The sequence below is a fragment of the Erythrolamprus reginae genome, chromosome 2, assembly GCF_031021105.1.
Source record: "Erythrolamprus reginae isolate rEryReg1 chromosome 2, rEryReg1.hap1, whole genome shotgun sequence".
Classification (NCBI taxonomy): Eukaryota; Metazoa; Chordata; class Lepidosauria; order Squamata; family Dipsadidae; genus Erythrolamprus; species Erythrolamprus reginae.
Genome location: NC_091951.1, coordinates 273,243,760 through 273,267,023, shown reverse-complemented (window position 1 = coordinate 273,267,023; position 23,264 = coordinate 273,243,760). Strand labels below are relative to the sequence as shown.

Sequence of the window (23,264 nt, the reverse complement as noted above, 5' to 3'; positions counted from 1 at the left end):
GTTCTCCTCCTATCTCTGTGGCCAGTTGCAGGCAGTGATGGTAGGAGGACAAAGGTCGGGGAAAAAAAAACCCAGACCCTCAGTTCAGTCCTCTCTCCTCTTCTATTTAATATCTACGTGAAACCACTGAATGAGATCATCTGATGACACAGAGTGAGGTATCGGCAATATGCTGATGACACCCAATTATATATTTCTACCCTGTGTCAGTTCAGTGAAGCAGTGGATATGATGTGCTGGTTCCTGGAGGCTGTGAGGGTCTGGATGGGAGATAACAGGCTTAGACTTAACCCTGACAAGACCAAATAGCTGTGAATATTGCCTCTGAAAGACTATATTGACTATCCATCCTTGGTTCTGGGGGAGGGGGGAATTACTCTCCTCAGAACGGGTTTTCAATTTGGGTGTCTTCTTAGACTCATAGCTAAGATTAGACCAACATCTGACAGCTGTAGCTAAGGAAACCTTTGCACAGATTCACCTAGTGCACAATTGTGACTCTACTTGGATCAGGAGGCTCTTCTTACAGTCACTCATGCCCTTGTCACCTCACGCCTAGATTATTGCAATGCACTCTACATGGGGCTACCCCTGAAGAGTGTTCAGAGACTATAGTTGGTCCCGAATGCAGACATTGGCTCCCAATTGGTCTCTGGACGCAATTCAAGGTGTAGGTCATTACCTTTAAAATCCTACATGACTTAGGGCCAGACTATCTTTTGAGATCACCTTCTACCACACAGCCCCAGTAACCAATAAAGGCCCACAGAGTTGGTCTTCTCTGGGTTCTGTCAGCTAAACCGTGCCAGCTAGTGAGTCCGCCTTCTCTATGATTGCTCCGACACTTTGGAACCAGTTACCTCCTGAGATCTGGACTATCCCCACCCTATTGGCCTGCCAGAAAGCGGTAAAGACCTGGCTTTTCCAACAGGCCTGAATCTTATGGTGGTAACCATCAAGATCTGACCATAAATGGTATGCATAGATTTAACTTATTTTTTTATTATTATTATTTATTAAATTTGTATGCCGCCCTCTCCGTAGACTCGGGGCGGCTCACAGCAGTAATAGAAAAACAATATACAATACAAATCTAATAATTAAAACTAAAAACCCATAATTTAAAAAACATTCACACAACATACCATACATAAACAATATAGGCCTGGGGAAGCTATCTCAGTTCCCCCATGTCTGACGGCAGAGGTGGGTTTTAAGATGTTTGCGAAAGGCAAGGGGGGTGGGGGCAATCCTAATCTCCGACAACATTGTTTAGTTGATGGGACCCGGAGAAGGCCAACTCTGTGGGACCTAACTGGTCGCTGGGATTCGTGTGGCAGAAGGCGGTCCCGGAGATATTCTGGTCCGATGCCATGAAGGGCTTTATAGGTCATAGCCAACACTTTGAATTGTGACCGGAAACTGATCGGCAACCAATGCAGACTGCGGAGTGTTGGTGAAACATGAGCATACATAGGAAAGTCCATGATTGCTCTCACAGCTGCATTCTGCACAACCTGAAGTTTCTGAACAATTTTCAAAGGTAGTCCCTTGTAGAGAGCATTACAGTAGTCGAGCCTCAAGGTGATGAGGGCATGAGTGACTCTGAGCAGTGACTCCTGGTCCAAATAGGGCCGCAACTGGTGCACCAGGCGAACCTGGACAAACACCCCCTTCGCCACAGCTGAAAGATGGTTCTCTAATGTAAGCTGTGGATCGAGGAGGATGCCCAAGTTGCGGACCCTCTCTGAGGAGTTCAGTAATTCCCCCCCTCAGGGTGGACAGATGGATTTATCCTTGGGAGGCAAAACCCACAGCCACTCCATCTTATCAGGGTTGAGTTTGAGTCTGTTGACACCCATCCAGACCCCAACAGCCTCCAGGCACCAGCACATCACTTCCACTGCTTTGTTGACTGGGCATGGGGTGGAGTTGTACAACTGGGTATCATCAGCATACTGACGATACCCCACCCCATGCCCCTGGATGATCTCGCCCAGCGGTTTCATGTAGATATTAAAGAGCAGGGGGGAGAGGACCGACCCCTGAGGCACCCCACAAGGGAGAACTGTTGTATTTAACTGTTGTATTTAAATTGTTTTAAACTGTTTTTAGAGGTTTTAGTATTATTTGGATGTTTTATATTTTTGGTTATGAGCTACCTAGAGTGAGTGAGTGAGTGAGTGAGTGAGTGAGTGAGTGAGTGAGTGAGTGAGTGACTAAGTAAGTAAGTAAGTAAGTAAGTAAGTAAGTAAGTAAGAAAATAAATAAATAAATAAATAAATAAATAAATAAATAAATAAATAAATAAAATAAAATAAATCTCTTAATGACATTGTCACAACCCTCAGAGCACCCCTGGAGTTATTCTCATTGGAAGGAAAGGTCCATTAACAATATTTGTCAAGATAATATCTGGGAGGAGAGGAAGAGTAAATGCCTGCTGCTTGCTTGCCTCCCAATTGTATCAGGTATTTTCAGTTAAAACAGCAGCAAAGACAATAGCCATGGACAAAGAGCAAAAGGCCATGGCACTGATGATAGTTTAATGTAACTCCAGAGGGTTGAAATAATTTATTAAAATTATTTATTATCCTGACCTGAAATTAACATCAGAGTATTGAATAGACTAGACAGATATAGAACTGGCATACAGACAGGTAAACATTGGACCATGCCAACTCTACCTTTTTATTATTATTTTTGATAATTAAACATAACAATAATTGATTGGATAAGTAGAATTCAGGGATCAGAAAAATCAATATCTCTGTTTTCAGCGTGGAAAGTCTACATTTGAGATATTCGTATGTGCTTCATAGTTACAATAGAAATGGTGGGATCTTCATAAGTTATTGATGATTGTTCTGTCGGGCTCTCTGGTAGAATCCTCCCAAAAATTCACAGGTACAAATTTCAGACACACACACGTTGGAAAATTCAAAACAATGTTCTTTATAATGAAAATTCACTTAAACCAAGCCCTCTTTTGGTATAGCAAAGAGCACTTGTCTCCAAACAAACTTGTAATTTGTACAAGTCCCTTATCAGTTCTGTGATACTTAGCTTGCAGCTGTGAGACAATTCACAGTCCTCCTTCTTTCACAAAGTGACACACACTTTGCCCTGGTTTAGTTTCAAAGCGGGGGGAAATCAGCACACAAAAACAAAGTCAGTAAAGCAGTCACGAAACACAACGATCAGATAATCCTCCACAATGGCCAAACCCACAGGCTGCTATTTATAGCAGCCTCACTAATTACCACAGCCCCACCCAACCACAGGTGGCCTCATTTTATTTGATAATAATCTCTCAGTTGCTGTTGCCTATGCATCGCTCTCCTCATGCGTGGCTGTATCATTAACTCTTGTTCTGAATCCAAGGAGGAGCTAGATAATTGATCTCCTTCTGAGCTGTCTGCCACACTCTCCTCCTCCCTGTCACTCATGTCTTCTTGGTCAGAGGAGCCTTCATCAGCAGATTCCACCGGGGGCAAAACAGGCCTGCAGCATGTGGATGTCTCCCCCACATCCACAGTCCTTGGGGCAGGAGCAGGGCCAGAGCTAACCACAACAATGATGATCACTCATTTCCTTTCCCTGATAAATTCATGGACACTTCCAACCCAGTATAGAAACCTACAATATCCTCTCAGCTTACCCCCAACATCCACCTAATCAAAAATAGTACAATCTAAATTAGCTTGCCTAATGGAAACCATTCTGCTGTATAAATCAAAAAGGCAAAAGATCTTGCAAAATTCTTGCCTTTGCCAAGTCTCTGATCCAAGTGATGTTGAACTACAGTTTTCAGCATTCCTTGCCATTGGCGTACTAGCTGGGGTGGCTGAGAGTTGCAGTCCAAAAACATCAGGATCACTACAAATTCTGTATCCCTACTTGTGATTAGGGGAAAAAAGAGTCAAGAACGCATGTAATGAATCAGCTATGATCATGAATTCTATTATCACTTATCTGCAAGGTTGATTTTTCACCACCACCACCCCGTTTTTTTCCACAAGCTGCAGTTAAATCAAAATGTGACTTAAGGCAATGTATTTATTTATTTTATTTATTTTGTCCAATACAAATTGAAAGTTAAGGAGAATAAAAACATGTAGTAGTAAATATCATGGAAGGGATAGAAGAAGAGATATGAGAGTAGAATACATAAATGAAGAGTAGAGGAAGGATATATGGATGGGCGAAAAGATATATAAAATATAGGAGAGACAATTGGACAGGGGACGGAAGGCACACTAGTGCACTTATGCTTGCCCCTTACTGACCTCTAAGGAATCTGGAAAAGTCAACTGCTTCCACGCTTCAACAACTCGATTTATTACTTAGATTTATTTATTACTTAGATTTGTATGCCGCCCCTCTCCGAAGACTCGGGGCGGCTCACAACATGTAAAAACAAATCATAAGCAATCAGGCAAATTTAAAATATTTAAATATTTAAAAAACCCCATATGCTAACAGTCACACACACAGACATACCATGCATAAATTAAACGTGCCCAGGGGGAGATGTTTCAGTTCCCCCATGCCTGACGGCAAAGGTGGGTTTTGAGGAGTTTACAGAAGGCAGGAAGAGTAGGGGCAGTTCTAATCTCCGGGGGGAGTTGGTTCCAGAGGGCCGGGGCCGCCACAGAGAAGGCTCTTCCCCTGGGGCCCGCCAACCGACATTGTTTAGTTGACGGGACCCGGAGAAGGCCCACTCTGTGGGACCTAATCGGTCGCTGGGATTCGTGCGGCAGGAGGCGGTCTCGGAGATATTCTGGTCCGATGCCATGAAGGGCTTTAAAGGTCATAACCAACACTTTGAATTGTGACCGGAAATTGATCGGCAACCAATGCAGACTGCGGAGTGATGGTGAAACATGGGCATACCTAGGTAGGCCCATGACTGCTCTCGCAGCTGCATTTTGCACGATCTGAAGTTTCCGAACACTTTTCAAAGGTAGCCCCATGTAGAGAGCATTACAGTAGTCGAACCTCGAGGTGATGAGGGCATGAGTGACTGTGAGCAATGAGTCCCGGTCCAGATAGGGCCGCAACTGGTGCACCAGGCGAACCTGGGCAAACGCCCCCCTCGCCACAGCTGAAAGATGTTGTTCTAATGTGAGCTGTGGATCGAGGAGGACGCCCAAGTTGCGGACCCTCTCTGAGGGGGTCAATAATTCCCCCCCCAGGGTGATGGACGGACAGATGGGATTGTCCTTGGGAGGCAGAACCCACAGCCACTCCGTCTTATCTGGGTTGAGCTTGAGTCTGTTGACACCCATCCAGGCCCCAACAGCCTCCAGGCACCGGCACATCACTTCCACCGCTTCGTTGACTGGGCATGGGGTGGAGATGTAAAGCTGGGTATCATCCGCATATTGATGATACCTCACCCCATGTCCTTGGATGATCTCGCCCAGCGGTTTCATGTAGATGTTGAATAGCAGGGGGGAGAGGACCGACCCCTGAGGCACCCCACAAGGGAGAAACCTAGGAGTCGACCTCTGGCCCCCCACTAACACCGACTGCGACCGGCCAGAGAGGTAGGAGGAGAACCACTGAAGGACAGTGCCTCCCACTCCCAACCCCTCCAGCCGGTGCAGAAGGATACCATGGTCGATGGTATCGAAAGCCGCTGAGAGGTCAAGGAGCACCAGGACAGAGGATAAACCCCTGTCCCGGGCCCGCCAGAGATCATCCATCAACGCGACCAAAGCGGTTTCCGTGCTGTAACCGGCCCTGAAACCCGACTGCTGGGGACCTAGATAATCGGCTTCTTCCAAGGACCGCTGGAGCTGGAGTGCCACCACCTTCTCGACAACCTTCCCCATAAAGGGAAGGTTGGAGACTGGACGATAGTTGTTAAGTACGGCTGGGTCCAGGGAGAGCTTCTTGAGGAGGGGGCGCACAAGCGCTTCTTTATAGAGTGATGGAAAAACTCCCCTCCCCAAGGAAGCGTTGGTAATCTCCTGGGCCCAGCTCCGTGTCACCTCCCTGCTGGCCGAAACCAACCAGGAGGGACACGGATCCAGTAAACAGGTGGCGGAACTCACAGCTCCAATGGCCTTGTCCACTTCATCAGGTGTCACCAGATCAAACTCTTCCCAGACAGGTGGACAAGTACGTGCCCCAGTCACCTCGACTGACTCGTTGTCAGTCGACTCTGTTTTACAATTGGAGTCGAGGTCGGCTCGGATCCGAGCGACTTTATCAGCGAAAAACGTGTTAAAGTCCTCGGCACTACTCTGTAAGGGCTCCCCAACTCCCCCCTGGTTAAGAAGGGAGCGGGTCACCCTAAACAGAGCGGCCGGGCGGGATTCCGCTGATGCAATCAAGGCGGCATGGTACGCGCATCTTGCCGCCTTGAGCGCCACTTTGTAAGTCTTAATAAAAGCTCTTACAAGTGTTCGGTCGGATTCAGACCTACTCTTCCTCCATCGCTTCTCTAGACGTCTCTTCTGGCGTTTCAACTCCCGGAGCTCCTCGTTGAACCATGGAGCTCTACGGGGTCTAGCACCTCGGAGAGGTCGCAAAGGCGCAATCCGGTCAAGAGCCTCCGCTGCGGCCTTGTTCCAGGCTTCCGCAAGAGACTCTGCCGAACTGTGGACAAGTGCCTCTGGTATAGCCCCAAGCGCCGTCTGAAAGCCCTCAGGGTCCATCAGGCGTCTGGGGCGGAACATCTTAATTGGTTCCGCCTCCCTGCGGGGAAGGATTGGAGCCAGGAAGTCAAGCCGTAGTAGGAAATGGTCTGACCATGACAAAGGCATATTTTTTACAGTCAAGTTTGGAGCGGTTGATATTAAGTTTGAACCTGTTGCGTGCTCTTGTGTTATTGCGGTTGAAGCTGAAGTAGTTGTTGACAGGCAGGATGTTGCAGCATATGATCTTGTGGGCAATACTTAGATCATGTTTAAGGCGTTGTAGTTTTAAGCATTCTAGACCCAGGATTGTAAGTCTAGTTTCGTAGGGTATTCTGTTAGAAAAATGTTATAGGTAAACTTATACTTTTTCTATTTATACTTTTCTATTTATGTCCAAAGCTTTCCATGAAATCCTGAACTATATAATAGCTGGATTTCTCACTTTTATTTCAAATCTTAATCCAATTGTTTGATCTCTGATAATGTTTTCATTTTTGCATCACAAAATTTAACCTACAGACCTTTCTATTGCAGATATTAATGTCATCCTGTCATATGTTAGCATTTCTTTTTCAGGAGTTATTCGGCATGTTGGTGATGCACTGAAAGACCACGCTTCAAAATCTAGAGGAAAGATCTGCACGATTGGAATAGCTCCCTGGGGAATTGTAGAGAATCAGGAGGACCTAGTTGGCAAGGATGTGAGTCTCTTGTTCATCTATGAAATATGCTTTTATTAGTATGTTTTAAATATTGAGAATTTAATAACTGTCTGACACAGGAATCTACCATGACAACAAGATTAAAACAGAATGCTTTTATGAGCATATATAGCTCTTCTCAGATGTTTTGATGATTTAGAAATGTTGTAATTCCTCATTTAATCATTTAGAGGTCACAGTCTTGTTTAAGGATGAACAATTTGGTTCCATCCATTTTTAAAAATTAATTAAGGACAATTTGTATTATTTGGACATCTGTTTTACATATACAGCAATGCAAATGTTGACTTATCCTCCTTATCCACAAATGTAAAATTGTTTTTTCAGACTGCCTGAGTTTGCCATTCATTTTGCAGTTGGCAATGCTCCCCAAATTGGGTGAAACTAAGGCTTTTACCTATTATTTATATTTTTAGGAACTTGCAGAGCCTTAAGGATTCTATTTCATTCCTTAAAACGTCCCCTAAAGCAGGTCTTTGTTTCATCCAGTTTTAGCTTAAGGCACATATTTGACCTGTGAACCAAGGCAATAAAAAGACTTTCTTATTGTTTTTGCTCTTTGTGCCACTCACTAATCTGTTAATAACACTGGTAATTTCGCTGTTCTTCCTGTCAAAACATTAGAGAGTTTTTGGGCACATCTCATATTATTATAATTAGTGCCCATGGCAGCATTTTCTGGAGGGGAAAAAAATGACTTTGCTTTTGTCATGGTCTGTTTTAGCTTATAGTTATTATTTACATGGTGTAGATCTCTTTTTTTTTAAGTTCATATCAACTAAGTCCTAATATTTGTATGTATTGCTTTACTGCATTAAAATAACAGCAGCAATAACAATAACAATGCCAGTCTAAACATATGGTGTACTGTGCAATGACCCATGATAATGATTCATTATTACGACAGTCAAACACATACAGAAGAAATAAAAAGCACTCTATTCTTAAACATTGAATTAAACCTTAAGCACAAAAACTAAGACAATCTTTAATAAAAACAATTCAAAGGTACTGTAGATATTGAACAAATGTATCTTATTAATCTAGGGTTTTCATTCAATTATGACAGACTATTGAAATGCATCCAGCTTTTTACTACTGTATAATCTGTATACTAAGCCCACGGTTCTTGATATATGGCAGGGTAGTCCTTTGTGTCAAAGCAAAATATATCTGCATATATGCACTGGTGCATATGCATAATATCTATTCCATTAAATTTGATATAGTTTTAATGTATTTACATCTACAGTATTTACACCTTGAAGTTATATATGCAGTTGTTGGATTCCGTACAAATCTATTGCCAAAAAGTGTATGCAAATATATCTTTGAGGGTTTTTTAAATGGTTTTTTGTTTATGTTTTTGATGTATCCATGAAGAATAAATCTGTGGAATCGCCAATAGGGAAAATACTAGGAGATGTAGGTTGTGACACCTGGAGAATTACATTTGTGCATTCATGACCTACAATAAACTGTTTATAAAATTCAAATTGGCAGTGATATTGTTTAATTTGTTATTCCCTTAATTGAAGGCACTATATAGCTTTCCCTCACCCTTAACCTCAAAACAGCCATTAAGATGGTTTAAATTGAGATATAATGATGAGTTTAAAATAATCCAGCAAGTATCCAAGCTTTTACTGGCAAAATTCAGAGCTTGAATATAGTGGTTATTTGCAAGATAAAAATCCTTCCTATTGTGTGTTTCATTGTGAAGTTGTTGATTTATGCTGTATATATGAGTTATGTAGGGGTAAGAGAAGATCCCTGAATTTGCTTTCAGATATGTGAAATATTGTCTTTTAGTTCCTAGAAAGCCTCAAGAGTTTTTGTTGGTATTGGAAAAGAATTCTCAAATGAAAAATAATTATTTCCATTTAAAAAAAAACAGATGTAATCTCTCATCATGGGATCATGTTGGGTAAACCTAAATATGGTAAGCAGAGGGGAAAATAAAAAATCCCAAACAATCTGTGGCAAAGAAAACCATAATTGGTGGCAGAAGTAGACAAATGTCCAATGTTGTGCCTGGGAAAAATAGTTGATGATGCAAAAAGTACTCCAAGAGAACTTTGCATTAATTAAAAAAAATCTTAGTGGATCATAGGATCATTTGTGGTTTTGTTTTTTGCTCCTTAAGTTTACTTTTTACTAACTTTACTTAAGGATATTTGGTATTGTTTCCTTATTTCAGTACCCTTTCTTGGGATTCTCGCTTCATTTCTATATCAAAGTCATGCTTCAAGCCCTCTGTAGTCATGAATTGAGGAGTATCTTTTTGTTATTATGATGGGCCTGTTTTTTTAGACAAAAATGAAGCTATACTTCAAGTGCAACATCTTGAGTTAAAGTTATTTCATAGTGACATTATAGATCTCTGTCAAACAGTCTTCCCTGTATAATGCCAAGCATATTTCTTATTTACTGAAACCTTAGATATCAAAACTTAGAGCCGGGGTGGCACAACAGGTAGAGTGCAGTACTGCAGGCCACTGAAACTGACTGTAGATCTGTAGATCAGCAGTTCAAATCTGATCACCAGCTCAAGGTTGACTCAACCTTCCATCCTTCCGAGGTGGGTAAAATGAGGACCCAGACTGTGGGGGCAATAAGCTGGCTCTGTTAAAAAGTGCTATTGCTAACATGTTGTAAGCCGCCCTGAGTCTAAGGAGAAGGGCAGCATAAAAATTGAAAAAATAAATAAACAAGTCATGAACTCCCATAATACTGAATAATACTGAATGCAATGCACTGCAAATATACGGCCAAATTCCTTTTTTCGTTGAAATATTGGCTGTAGGTCCTCAATAATGAGAAATGGGTGTTTCAAAGGCTACATAGCATTTCAGATTTGAAGGCTGAAATTTGTTTCTTCGTATGTGGGGGGGGGATACAACATCTGCCTCCAACTTCTTAATCAAACTCATCACACATCCATAGGAAAAGGTACGGCGGCTTCATGTCAATTTTTAATGAGTGGATTCTCTGAAGCAGGGGGTGCCTTTCTTTCAGGCTTATATAGAAACCTGCCGGGGGTAGAGGGAGTCAGACTATTTTAATGAATAGCGGAAGAGTGTTGCACTCACAAGGTCCAGAGCACTTCCTTCAAATCATTTTTGAATGGCGCCCAGTCAAGACACAGGCACTTCTCTCTGTGATTAAAATGTACTAATCTGAAGGAGAAAATGAAGCCTTTTCATTTTGCTTTTCATATTCAGACTAACACACCTGCTGCAGCATTCATAGATTCCTTGATAGTTGGAACTGTTGCCTGCAAGTTAGACAGATAAAGGAAATCTGATGCTTTTCCTGGAGGTTATCCAGCTTCATTTCTCCTGGGTACCTAACAGCTGTGTTCTCCATTTCTCCTGTAATGGAGTTGATATCGCCTGTTTTGTTTTGTTTTTTAAATGGGAGAAGGATAATAGCAAATCTATCTTTTCATCCTCTCTGTCAGAAATTGTTTTATTGCCTTTGATTTGCGGCTTTAGAATGCTGTAGCCCTGCACTTTGAACTAATCATATTTCTCACAGCTCACAAGTTGCACAGGCATGCATTACCAAATACTTTGCTGGAGAAGAAATTATTCAGGAACCTTAAATTTAAAATAATATTAGACCAGTGCTAAATTGTGAGAGTCAGTTTGATAGAGAAGGTAAGAGCTGGGCTAGAAAGTGCAAGATTGTAAATTGTAGCATTTCCTTAGGCAAAAAAGACAGTTGAGTGACTTTGGATGCTGTTCCCATCCAACTCACCTCTTGGGGTTATTGTTGTAGGGAAAATAGGACCTGTATGAAATAAAGACAAAACATAAATCACTTATGGTGAAATCCAAACCTGAATTCTATTCTTGGCACTTTGTAATAAAAAATTAGTACAGTGATCCCTCGATTTTTGCGGGGTTGCGTTCCCAGACTGCCCACGAAAGTCGAATTTCCACGAAGTAGAGATGCGGAAGTAAAAACACCATTTTTGGCTATGAACAGCCAAAAACTACCCCCGCGCACCTTTTTCCAAGGCCACGCAAGGAGCCAGGCTTGAAGTTGGGGGCGGGGAGCGACAAAAGTGCAGAGGCTGGCAAAGATTGTTTTGAATGTCGCCCCCCCCACCCCCCCAGCGCCTCCAGCCCCCTCGCTGCTACCCCCACCCGCCCGATCCGCCCCTCTCACCGGCTTTCTTGGGGCACGGGTCCTCCTGCAGCAGCGCTGGCAGCTACGGCTTCTCGTCCTCCTCATTTGGCCGCTAGCCACTCTGAGCGCTTTGAGAATGCCTGCACCACCCCTCTTGCAGTCCCTTAGCTGAGAGCGCTTTCTTCCCAGCTGTCAGCGAGGGGGCTGCAAGAGAGGCGGGGCAGGCGTTCTCACACAGAGAGAGCAACAGACAGAGCGAGATAGAAAGGAGAGAGGGAGAAAGAGAGAGAGAGCGAGAGCAAGAGGGGGGAGAGTGGAAGGTAGAGAGAGAGAGAGAGAGAGAGAGAGAAATGATAGAAAAAAGGGGAGAAAAAAGAGAAATGAGAAAATGATTGAAGCAGATAATGACAGGAAAGAGAGTAAGAGAGAGAGAAGTGACTCTTGGTGATGACGTATGAGGTCATCAGGTGGGAAAAACCATGGTATAGAAAAAAACCCGTGGAGTATTTTTTAATTAATATTTTTTGAAAAACCGTGGTATAGCCATTTCGCGAAGTTTGAACCCGCGAAAATCGAGGGATCACTGTAATGTAAAACCATTATGTACTACATACATATGTTTATCATCATGTGAAAACATTTCTTTCGAATCAAAGCATTCAACAAAGATCTCTCCAAGATTTTAATAGAGATGAGAAGAAAACATGAGTTAATTATGGTATGTTATGTGGATGCAGATAGAGATTGAACAGCAGTGCTCAATAAGTGTATGTTTGTGGTTCTGGAGAAAGTTCTGGATTAGTGTATTGCAAGATTTCATTTATACCCTGTGTCATTCAACTTATTTGTAAATGATTACAAGAAGAAGTTAGAAGATGTACTACTTTATTCTATAAATCAGAATATAACAAACACTTTATCCTAATTATCCTAATCTGAGGGCATGTTGGCAAACTGGAATAATGGGCAGAAACCTATTAGGAAAAAATGAAACACTGTAAAGGTGATAGGAACAACTTTACTGTTCAATAATTCACCCATAAAGTGGGATCAAGGTTAAGAAAAGCCGTTGTTACTGTTTAGCACTGGTCCGATTGCATCTAGAATATGGTGTCCATTTCTAGCATTTGTTGTGGTTGGCTCAGGGCCAGCTCCTCTGGTCACTGATTTTGATTCAGAGGAGCTGGGTCCGTCAGATCAAAGAAGACCTGTCTGGCTTAACAAGGAGTCAGACAGTGAAGGAGACAGAGAGGTTGATGTGTAAAGTGAGACAGAGACCTGCAGAGCCTGTAGGATATCCAGTTAGAGCCTCATCTGAGTCACACAAGGAAGGGGTGATGGATGATCCCATCCTAAATGTCAGGGTGCGTAGAATGCTGGGACACCAGGAGCAGCTGCGCAAACGCAGACAGCACAGCTGTCAGCAATCAAGGAAGCCACAGCAGGGTTAAAAAGGGAAGGGCTGCAAAAGGCAGTGTGGGAAATTATCATTTGGATTTGAGAGAGAGACATTGATGCTTCGTGGTTTAGTTTTTCCTTTGGACAATTTTGGAATTCTGACACGCAAGCCAAGTGAGTAATTGGCTGAAGTAAGTCAGAGACTTTTTTGGCCAGCTTGAGTCGTTAACCCTGACCCTTGGATTCATAAATCAGCATTACTTGTGCAGTTGCTGTGGTTTTTATTCAATTTTGTACATAAAGAAACCTTTGCCTTTTGCAAGCTTCTGTCTGTCTGTCTGTATGTGTGTGTGTTTGTATATTGCCTTGTTGGGTGGCCAGCCAGCCAGGCAGAACAGCATTGTATTTGTATAAAAACATTGATAAAATGTTGAGAGAAAAGCAACCAAGATGGGAAAGAGAAGGGAAAGCTTATGAGGAATCCTTGGAGGTATTAGGCATGTTTCAGAGGTGGGATTCAGCCAATTCCACCCGTCACATATTTTATTCTAGGCGAACTGGTTGTTGAATTATGTGAAGCCACCTATGGCATGTTTTATCTGAGAAGAGAATTCTGCAAGAAGACACAATAGATGTGTGTTCAAGGGCTGTCTTGTGGAAGATGGGATAGAATTTCCTGGAGCTCTTTCTGAAGCTCTTCAAGATATAATAGTTTTAGAAGGGAATTATTTTTGGTTGGATGTGACAGAAGAACCAATCTTAATGGTAATTACTATTCAACAATGAAACCAACTGTCTCAATTGGCTGCAAATTCGCCTTTGCTCATTCGTTCATTCATTCATTCATTCATTTATTTATTTAGTCCAATACATAATACAAATTGAAGAGAATAGATATGTAATAATATAAATAAAGAAAAGAATAGAAGAAAAGATATAAAAGTATAGGTGAACATATTTGAAAGGAAGAAAAGATAAATGAGATAAGGAGAGACAATTGGACAGGGGATGGAAGGCACACTGGTGCACTTATGCACTCCCCTTACTGACCTGTAAGGAACCTGGAGAGGTCAATCGTGGATAGTCTAAGGGAAAATAAATAAGCTGCATGGTAGTCTTTGCTATATGCTATATAAAATGGATCCCTGCACTGCAGAGGGAGTTGAACTAGATGACTTCCAAGGTCTATCCCAATCTGTACATTCTGTGACACTACAATTTTAGATTAATTCATCCTATATAGTAGAAAACACATTTTATCTATTCCTTGAACTTGGAAATAGCAATGGATTATATGAGCATCTGAGAATTCTGAAGACAGAAACAAAATGAAATCTTTACTAAAGCCTTATATGTACCAGAAGGATTTGAATTGTCTAGTAATGTACTTATCAATCCACAGGATGCAATATTCTCTCTTCTCTCTTGTTCCTTTTTTTTTTTTTGTCAGCAAAGCCTACATTGTTATTGGTAGCAAAATAAGTGGTGGTAGTAGTGAATTAACAACTAAATTATTATTATACCATAGAAACATAGAAGATTGACGGCAGAAAAAGACCTCGTGGTCCATCTAGTCTGCCCTTATACTATTTCCTGTATTTTATCATAGGATGGATATGTGTTTATGCCAGGCATGTTTAAATTCAGTTACTGTGGATTTACCAACCACGTCTGCTGGAAGTTTGTTCCAAGCATCTACTACTCTTTCAGTAAAATAATATTTTCTCACGTTACTTCTAATCTTTCCCCCAACTAACTTCAGATTGTGCCCCCTTGTTCTTGTGTTCACTTTCATATTAAAAACCCTTCCCTCCTGAACCTTATTTAACCCTTTAACACATTTAAATATTTCAGTCACGCCCACCCTTTCCCTTCTGTCCTCCAGACTATACAGATTGAGTTCATTAGGTCTTTCCTGATAAGTTTTATGCTTAAAACCTTCCACCATTTTTGTAGCCCGTCTTTCACCCCGTTCAATTTTATCAATATTTTTTTGTAGATTAGGTCTCCAGAACTTAACACAGTATTCCAAATGTGGTCTCACCAGTGCTCTATACAGCGGGATCACAATCTCCCTCTTCTTGCTTGTTATACCTCTAGCGATGCAGCCAAGCATTCTACTTGCTTTCCCTACCACCTGACTGCATCAGCAGCAGCAGCAAGAATCTGATTTATTACAAAAAAATGCTCTAAAGATGTTTAATGCTTATTTAGCCATCATCTAATTTTTTATTGGACTAAGCAACAAAAAGAAAATAAGAATTAAATCCAAAACAATGGTGTACAGTAACCATTGTTCCCTGTAAGCTGTACATGCGCACACGTGTGTACATTATGTACATTATATACATTATATACATTATATACATTATGTACGTTATGTACATTAAAAATGAGCATTAAAAATACAAAAAATAAAAACATATATGCATATATTGTCTCCCTTAATTAAATATGGATTAATATATTGAAACAATGATAACTTCCTCCTCTTGCAAATCAGACCAGGAATTTATAAACGTCTACATTTATTTACAACCAGTTTGACTTGTCATATATTTATTTACCATATTTATATAAAAGAAGTAGTTAACAGAAAAACCAGCAGCAAAGTTCATTACTTTAGTCTCTATATTTTTGACAAGGAATAAGTAACTTGATGACTTGCATCTATAAGGAATTGTTAGATTGAAATTCCCAGAGTCATTGGCCATGACATGGAAGTGATGAGAGTTAGTCCAAAACATCTGATCACAGCTAATCAAGTCTATTTATTTGTATGCAAGTTTTGTTTTCATGTTTTTAATTTTTATAATTTTAGAATTGTAAGCCTCACACTGTCTTGGTTGAGTGGGGTGGCTATGGAAATTGAATAAATACGTTCTTCAAATAGCATTTGCAAGCCACAACAATATATATGAGGTCATTGCACAAATGATATTCTTACATAATGACATGATGATGACTGGTATATATACTTACACAATGTCAACACATGGGCCATATTCTGCCTGCCAACCTGCCCATTTTATAGTCTTTTTTAAAACTGAAAAACAGATAATATTACTGGAATTCTATTTCTCAGTTTCCATCATCATAACATGAATAAATCCAATTTGTGAATACTTACATGGAATCAAATTTCACAGTGGTTGGTTAGGTTTGTTTTTAAATAAGATTTTAAAAGATTTATGTCACTTTTCTACTATTATATCTAGAAAGTAATTTATTATTGATTTTGTAAGTTGGAAAATCTCCAACAGTATTTGAATTTTAGAAATGCTTGGAAATTGATTTCAGAAGCTTGGTCTTGGCTTGTTATCTCAATACTAGACTTTATCAGGATTTCCATGCTACTACAACAATCTGTGATTATATTTTCTTTTTTTCACAAATGCAGGTAGTCCGACCTTATCAAACAATGTCCAATCCAATGAGCAAGCTGACAGTACTGAACAGTATGCATTCTCATTTTATTCTGGCTGATAATGGAACCACAGGAAAATACGGTGCAGAAGTTAAGCTTCGGAGACAGTTGGAAAAGCATATCTCCCTTCAGAAGATAAATACAAGTGAGCAGTTCACTTTCTACTTCTTCTTACAAACATGGTATCAAAATTGAACAGCAATTGTGCAAAGATTGTTGTTTGAAATAGTATTTAATTATCTCTTCCAGTAATGATGGATCAGTTTTATGTACACATATTGTCAACGAACCAAATAGCATCTGAGAAATAAATCACATTCCACTCCTGTGCTCTCTCACACAAGGTTCGATTTATTAGCATCACCATGTTGGATTAGTAACCTCATTCCAACACTAAATTCTCTTCAGTTCTCCATCAAGATTAAGGTTCATCTCACATCCCCACACCCACAAGTGCAATCATGTGGACCAATCCGGTGCAGGGATTCACTGGCTTCTTCATTTGTTCAGTTGACCTTGTGTAAGGGAATGTGTGGTTGTTATCTCTCTCTCTCTCTCTCTCTCTCCCTCTCTCTCTCTCTCTCCCTCTCTCCCTCCCTCTCTCCCTCTCTCTCTCCCCCTTTTCCCTATTGCTGCTAACTGTGGCAGGCCAAAGCCTCTAACTTCACATAATGGCTTTGGGCCTGACACACATATTGTACCATCCATATCTTTATTACCATCATTAACCAGAATTGAACATGGTATAATAGAGTTCAATGTTACTGAGCAATAAAATACAAATACTATAATGCGAAAAATGACTGAATTATGAAAAATGCTCTGTAAATGACCTACTAATGACATCCCTAAATTATCAAGTTATTAAAATACAACAATACATGCAATAGCTAAAAATTAAAATTAGTATTATAATTCATGAAAAAAAAAGTAAACGTATCAAAGAGATGCAGGTAGTCTTCAACTCACAACCATTCGTTTAATAACTGTTTGAAGTTAGAACAACAGTGAAAGTACTCTGGTCTTAAGCCATGTAGGGCTTTATAGGTAATAAAAACAAAACTTTAAATTGCATCCGGAGACCAATCGGTAGCCAATGCAGCTCACGGAGTGAAGGTGATACGTGGGTATGCATTGGTAAACCCATGACAGCTCTCGCCGCTAACTGCAGTCTCTGAACGTTCTTTAAAGGTAGCCCCATGTAGACCGCATTGCAGTAATCGAGCCTCAAAGTGATGAGGGCATGAGTGACTGTAAGGAGAGGCTCCCTGTCCAAATGAGGAGTTGGAGTGTCCCAGGGTCATGTGATCACCTGTTGCCTGACAAGCAAAGTCAATGGGGAAGCCTCATTTAACAACCAGGTTACTAACTTAACAATTTTAATGATTTACTTAACATCTGTGGCAAAAAAAGTTGTAACATGGGGCAAAAGTCACTTAACAACTGTCTTGCTTAACAACAGAAATTTGGGGCCCAACTGTGGTCATAAATTGAGGACTACCTGAATTCCATTGTAAAACAAAATAAATTAGTATTGCTTAAAATTTTAAATGAAGTGCCTGCTTATACCATTTGCTGCAATTCTGGATCAGAAACCACGAGAAGGGAGAAAGGAAGGGAATGAGGAGAAATAAACTATATTAACTGTAACTAAATATAAATTATGGCCAAACATTCCAGTTTACTTCTGATCCCATGGGAAGTTCGTTTCTCATTTACCACATAATGGATGTAGTGGAAATTGACATTCGCACTACATTATGCACCTGTAATTAATTGCTTTTATATATATATTTATTCAATTTCTGGCCTTGCTAAAGAATTTCATTAGGATGACTTCACAAATGTCACACATATGCAAACAGAAGAAAACAAATTAAAAAATGAATGTTCAAATCATAGTCCAAGAACCAGGGAAAGAAGTTATTGCCTAAGTAAATAACAGAAAGGAATAGGAAGAATGCTAAAAGGATGTCAAATCTAGAATTTTATTTTATTTTATTTTATTTTTTATTTTATTTTATTTTATTTTATTTATTTATCCAATACACAATACATATTGAAGAGAATAGACATGTAGTAATATATATAAAGAAAAGGATAGAAGAAAAGATATAAAAATAGAGGAGAAGATATATGAAAGGAAGAAAAGATATATGACATAAAGGAGAGATAATTGGACAGGGGACGGAAGGCACACTGGTGCACTTATGTACGCCCCTTACTGACCTCTTAGGAACCTGGAGAGGTCAATCAATTATGTCACAATGAAAATCAGGGAAAGCTGAGAAAAATAAGTCTGATAAACAATATGATTTTTCAGTCTTTCTTGGTTTATCTGTTTTCTAAGTTCAGCTACTTTTGCTACACTTAAGCTAATTTCCAAAATGTTAACATGTTGAAGTCTAATGACTTTGCAGCAAGAACAGTCTTGATTTTGTTTAGACCAGGATAGGAAACCTATGATTGTCTAGAAATGCTACCCAAGGGAAAGTTCTGGCGTTCCTAGACAGCCAGAAGAATGGTGAGTTAAACTACAGCAATGGATAGAGTTCCCCACCTATGATAACATTTTACAAGATTTACAAGAAAGAGCTCAAGCTGTCATCTATGTTGTTACTGCATATTTACTTAAAACGCCCTGGAAAAATTAAAATGATATTATTTGTTCTTGGTACATAGCCCTTTTCATTTAGTCCAGATCTCACTGAGTAAATTAAAGACAAGCCTAAATCTAGATCAATCTAAAATGTTTTGTTCCCATCAATTAAATGAAAAAACAACGACAAGGTCTGTATACAAAGAAGATCTTAAGCAATTATAGGCTTTTTCTAGCTAGAATGACAGTTTGCTTCACGATGTCACTTAACAAGCTCAGTCTTTCCACATTGATGTCATGATGTCACATTGCAAAGACAGAAGGGTTGGAGTTAATAGGACACTAGATTTCAGCTGCATTTTGTCACATGCTCTGTTTGGGATTGTTGGAAATGAAACCATTTATTTCTGCTGCCGACGCATGAGACTGTTGATGCTTCATTCTGGTCTTTTGGCTGTGAAAAAGATTCCTTTACTTTGCATTCCTGTTCTTATTCTTTGTATCAAGACCATACTTGCATTTTCCGTTTCACCTTGATTTCCTCAATTTCATAGCCTAATACACACATTATGAATTAATCTATAGTGAGAACTATATACAACCTATTTTCTATTACATGCTTTTTAAAGAGAAAAGCTGAGTGTTGTCACTGGTTTTGATATATTTTTACCAACCTTTCCCAAATTATTATTATTATTATTATTATTATTATTTATTTATTTGTTTATTTGTTTATTTATTTATTATTTATTTGTTTATTTATTTATTTATTTATTTATTTATTTATTTATTTATTTATTTATTTATTTATTTATTTATTTATTTATTTATTTATTTATTTATTTATTTATTTATTTATTTATTTATTTATTTATTTATTTATTTATTTATTTATTTATTTATTTATTTATTTATTTATTTATTTATTTATTTATTTATTTATTTATTTATTTATTTATTTATTTATTTATTTATTTATTTATTTATTTATTTATTTATTTATTTATTTATTTATTTATTTATTTATTTATTTATTTATTTATTTATTTATTTATTTATTTATTTATTTATTTATTTATTTATTTATTTATTTATTTATTTATTTATTTATTTATTTATATTCGTATGCTGCTCCTCTCCGAAGACTCAGGGCAGCTCACAATAACAATAATACAATATGCAGAATACAAATCCAATATTAGATTTAAAAAGCTAAATTTAAAACCCATAAATATTAAAAACAATTGTTACTGCACAATCACACCATTTCATGTATTACAGTCAGAAAAAAGGTAGGGGGGGGGAGAGACAGTTAGTCCCCCCCATGCCTGGTGACATAGATAGGTCTTCAACATCTTGCAGAAGGCAGGAAGAGTGGGAGCAATTCAAATCTCTGGGGGAACTTGATTCCAGAGGGCCGGGGCTGCCACAGAGAAGGCTCTTCCCCTGGGTCCAGCCAAATTTAATTTTTATATTGGAGTAGTGTATTTTTCCCCCCTCTCTATTACTTATCTTTATGCTCAGAATTTGACTGTGCAATATTAAATCCAAAACATACTTGTTAGAAACAGTGCAGGACCTCAAAAAGCAGACAAGTTAAAAGTATGAGTTCCTTATTTTCTTGGTTTTGATTAATTTCTACTGCATTATATTGTTGTAATATCTATTACAAGTTACAGTATGTGCTACTGTAGTATAGATTTCTCAGTAAGTATAACTAGGTCTATTAAGATGTTATTGTATATTCATCTGTCTTGTTGCACTTTGCAGACTACCATGGAGTCCCAACATTTAACACCTAAATGATAATATAATTAATAAATAATATTATTTATTAATTTAATTTACATGTTAATAATAATGTTATAATCTAATAAATATTTATTAGATAATAAAGTTTTTATTCAGTATTATCTGAGAAGAAAGGTAATTGATTCTCCCAAACCTACAAGTATAATTGCAGAAAATAGGCCATATAAAATATGTACACATTTTACATTAGCCTGTGGTCACGCTACATTTTCCTTTATTAAGAAATGTAACAAATTATTTAAATCCTCATTATGTAAAAGCCTCTCTTTCTGCCTGAAAAAAATATTTCTTTATAGTGATATAAATAAGCTGCTCCATTCATATAGAACCAATATGGCAATTCAGTGTCAGCGTCTATTTAATAATTTCTAAGAAAATTGTTTAGAGAAAATTCTCTAATAGCAAGGTTATATAACACAGTACCAATATTGATGCAGTATCATTATTGATTCACAATGTGTGTAATAGCTGAAATATTCTACCCTCTACAAAGGTCTTCAAACTTGGCAACTTTTAAGACTTGTGGACTTCAACTCCCAGAATTCTCCAGCCAGCTATGCTGGCTGGAGAATTCTGGGAGTTGAAGTCCACAAGTCTTAAAGTTGCCAAGTTTGGGTACTTCTGCATAGTCTAACAACTGTTTTCATTGCACAATTGCTCTTATAAATGATCCCTTCATTATGTGATTATTTTTAATACTCAATTGTTATATATTATTTCTACTTTCTTTTCTGCCAAAATATACAAAATGACACAAAACAAAAAAATGAAGGGATGTGTACATGAACCTTGAGCTCACAGAAATATTCAAACTGTGTATGTTCATTCTAGTATTCTGTATCCAAGAGTAATAATCATAAATAAGAAGCCAACCACCAGATAAACCATGGAGTTTTATTTTATGATCACTGTTCTTTGTTCTCAGGAGAAAGTGGCTAATGCATTTCTCCTTGGACAGCTGCTAGAAAACAATAAGCCTATTGGGAAAATAGAGAAATAATGATAGTTTTAAATGTGTGGCCTTCATGTGTTTGTATTATGAAGGGAAAAAAGAGAACAGGGTAGCCTTCTGAAGGCATTTGTAACAATTGAACTGCTCTAGCAAAATAAATAAATAAATAAAATCACACCATTTGTATTTGAGTAACGTAATGTTAAACCTATACTTGTTTTAATTTGGTTTTGCACTACAATTGCATTTTGAAAGGGTTAGTTTGACATTCTGCCCAATTAAAAATAGTTTTAATATCATCAGTGGATACCTATCCAGTTTAAAAGGTATTGAGAACAAGCAATCCAACAATCTTCCTAAGGATCCTATTTCTCAAAAATCTCCTAAATAAATGTTTCCATAGAAAAGGTTGCACTTGTTTTTCCCATAAATATCTTTAAAGGTCCTAGTAATTATAATCAATATGCATGGTACAATTTTATGATTGACATATTATCTTAGAACTATTGATATACTATATGTATAAAGGCTAGGTGGTTTTCATATTTCCAAATCCACTCTACTACACAGAATTTGGTACTGGGCAAAATGTTAAAAGTTTTGAAAATGCCAGTTTTCATCTTAAATTGATAGTGCTTAAAGCTGATGAAATTATGCTTGCAACAATGAGAGCAAAATCTGGCAAAACAATAAGGAACAGAAGAGAACTGAAAAGGACTTTAGTATATTTTATATCTGCTGATCTTTTTTCAAAATTAGCAATGACAGAAGTTATCATGAGAAATAATGTACAATAACATCTCTACCCTTTATAAAGTTAAAGAATGATACACTGTTCAGGTGGCTCCAGAACAAATCTTTCAAACAATCTGAGCTCCATACATAGTATATTTTTTTCTATAAAATTCCATTTTCCCTTGCAGTTATTATTTGTGTGCTTCGTGTCTTAAAATAATAAACTGCCTTTTTATGATCTTGTAATAAACAACAGAGTGAGGTTGCAGTTCAGATTCAAAAGTAAAAATGACTTCAAAGGGTTTAGGGGGAGCTGGCACAGAACAGCACCTTTAACCAGGTGTATCTTAATTGGGGATCACTCAATGACAGTGATGGGCTCCTACGGGAACAGTCAGGAACGCAGTTCCGGTAGCAAAATTTGGAGCTCTACCCCAAAGCACCCAATTTGCACTGAAAGATGCATAAGCCATGCTCACAGTGTGGTAGTAAAAATTTTGGTAGCCCATCACTGCTCAATGGCCATGAAAGGCAGCATGTCATCCTGCAAAAAAAAAAAAAAGCTATTTAAGAAACTGAAGACAAGGGTTATATGAGCACTCCCTACTGTACATAGAAAGGACCATTTTTTAAAAAAAATGAATCCAAATCCTGGCTCTAATTAGGAATATTAATACTGTAAATGCATATTTCCAGCAGAAAATGTTTTGCATTCTTCTAAATAGGTCTGTATTTGGAAAAGTCTGAAAGTTTGCTTGGTTTTTGGAATCGACACTGAGTTACAGAGACACACACACACACCCAAAAATTATACATTTTACTGAATCATATA

At 38.5% G+C, this 23,264-nt stretch overlaps 1 protein-coding gene across 1 annotated transcript in view; it reads left to right on the top strand.

Moving 5' to 3' along the window:
* The window catches only part of LOC139162381 (transient receptor potential cation channel subfamily M member 3-like), a 262,448-nt gene that overhangs the window by 230,051 nt on the left and 9,133 nt on the right, over nucleotides 1-23,264 (top strand). Inside the window, exons 5-6 of the mRNA XM_070742666.1 lie at nucleotides 7,227-7,351; nucleotides 16,308-16,479. Of these exons, the coding sequence (XP_070598767.1) occupies nucleotides 7,227-7,351; nucleotides 16,308-16,479 (297 nt within the window). The remainder of the gene's footprint in view (nucleotides 1-7,226; nucleotides 7,352-16,307; nucleotides 16,480-23,264) is intronic.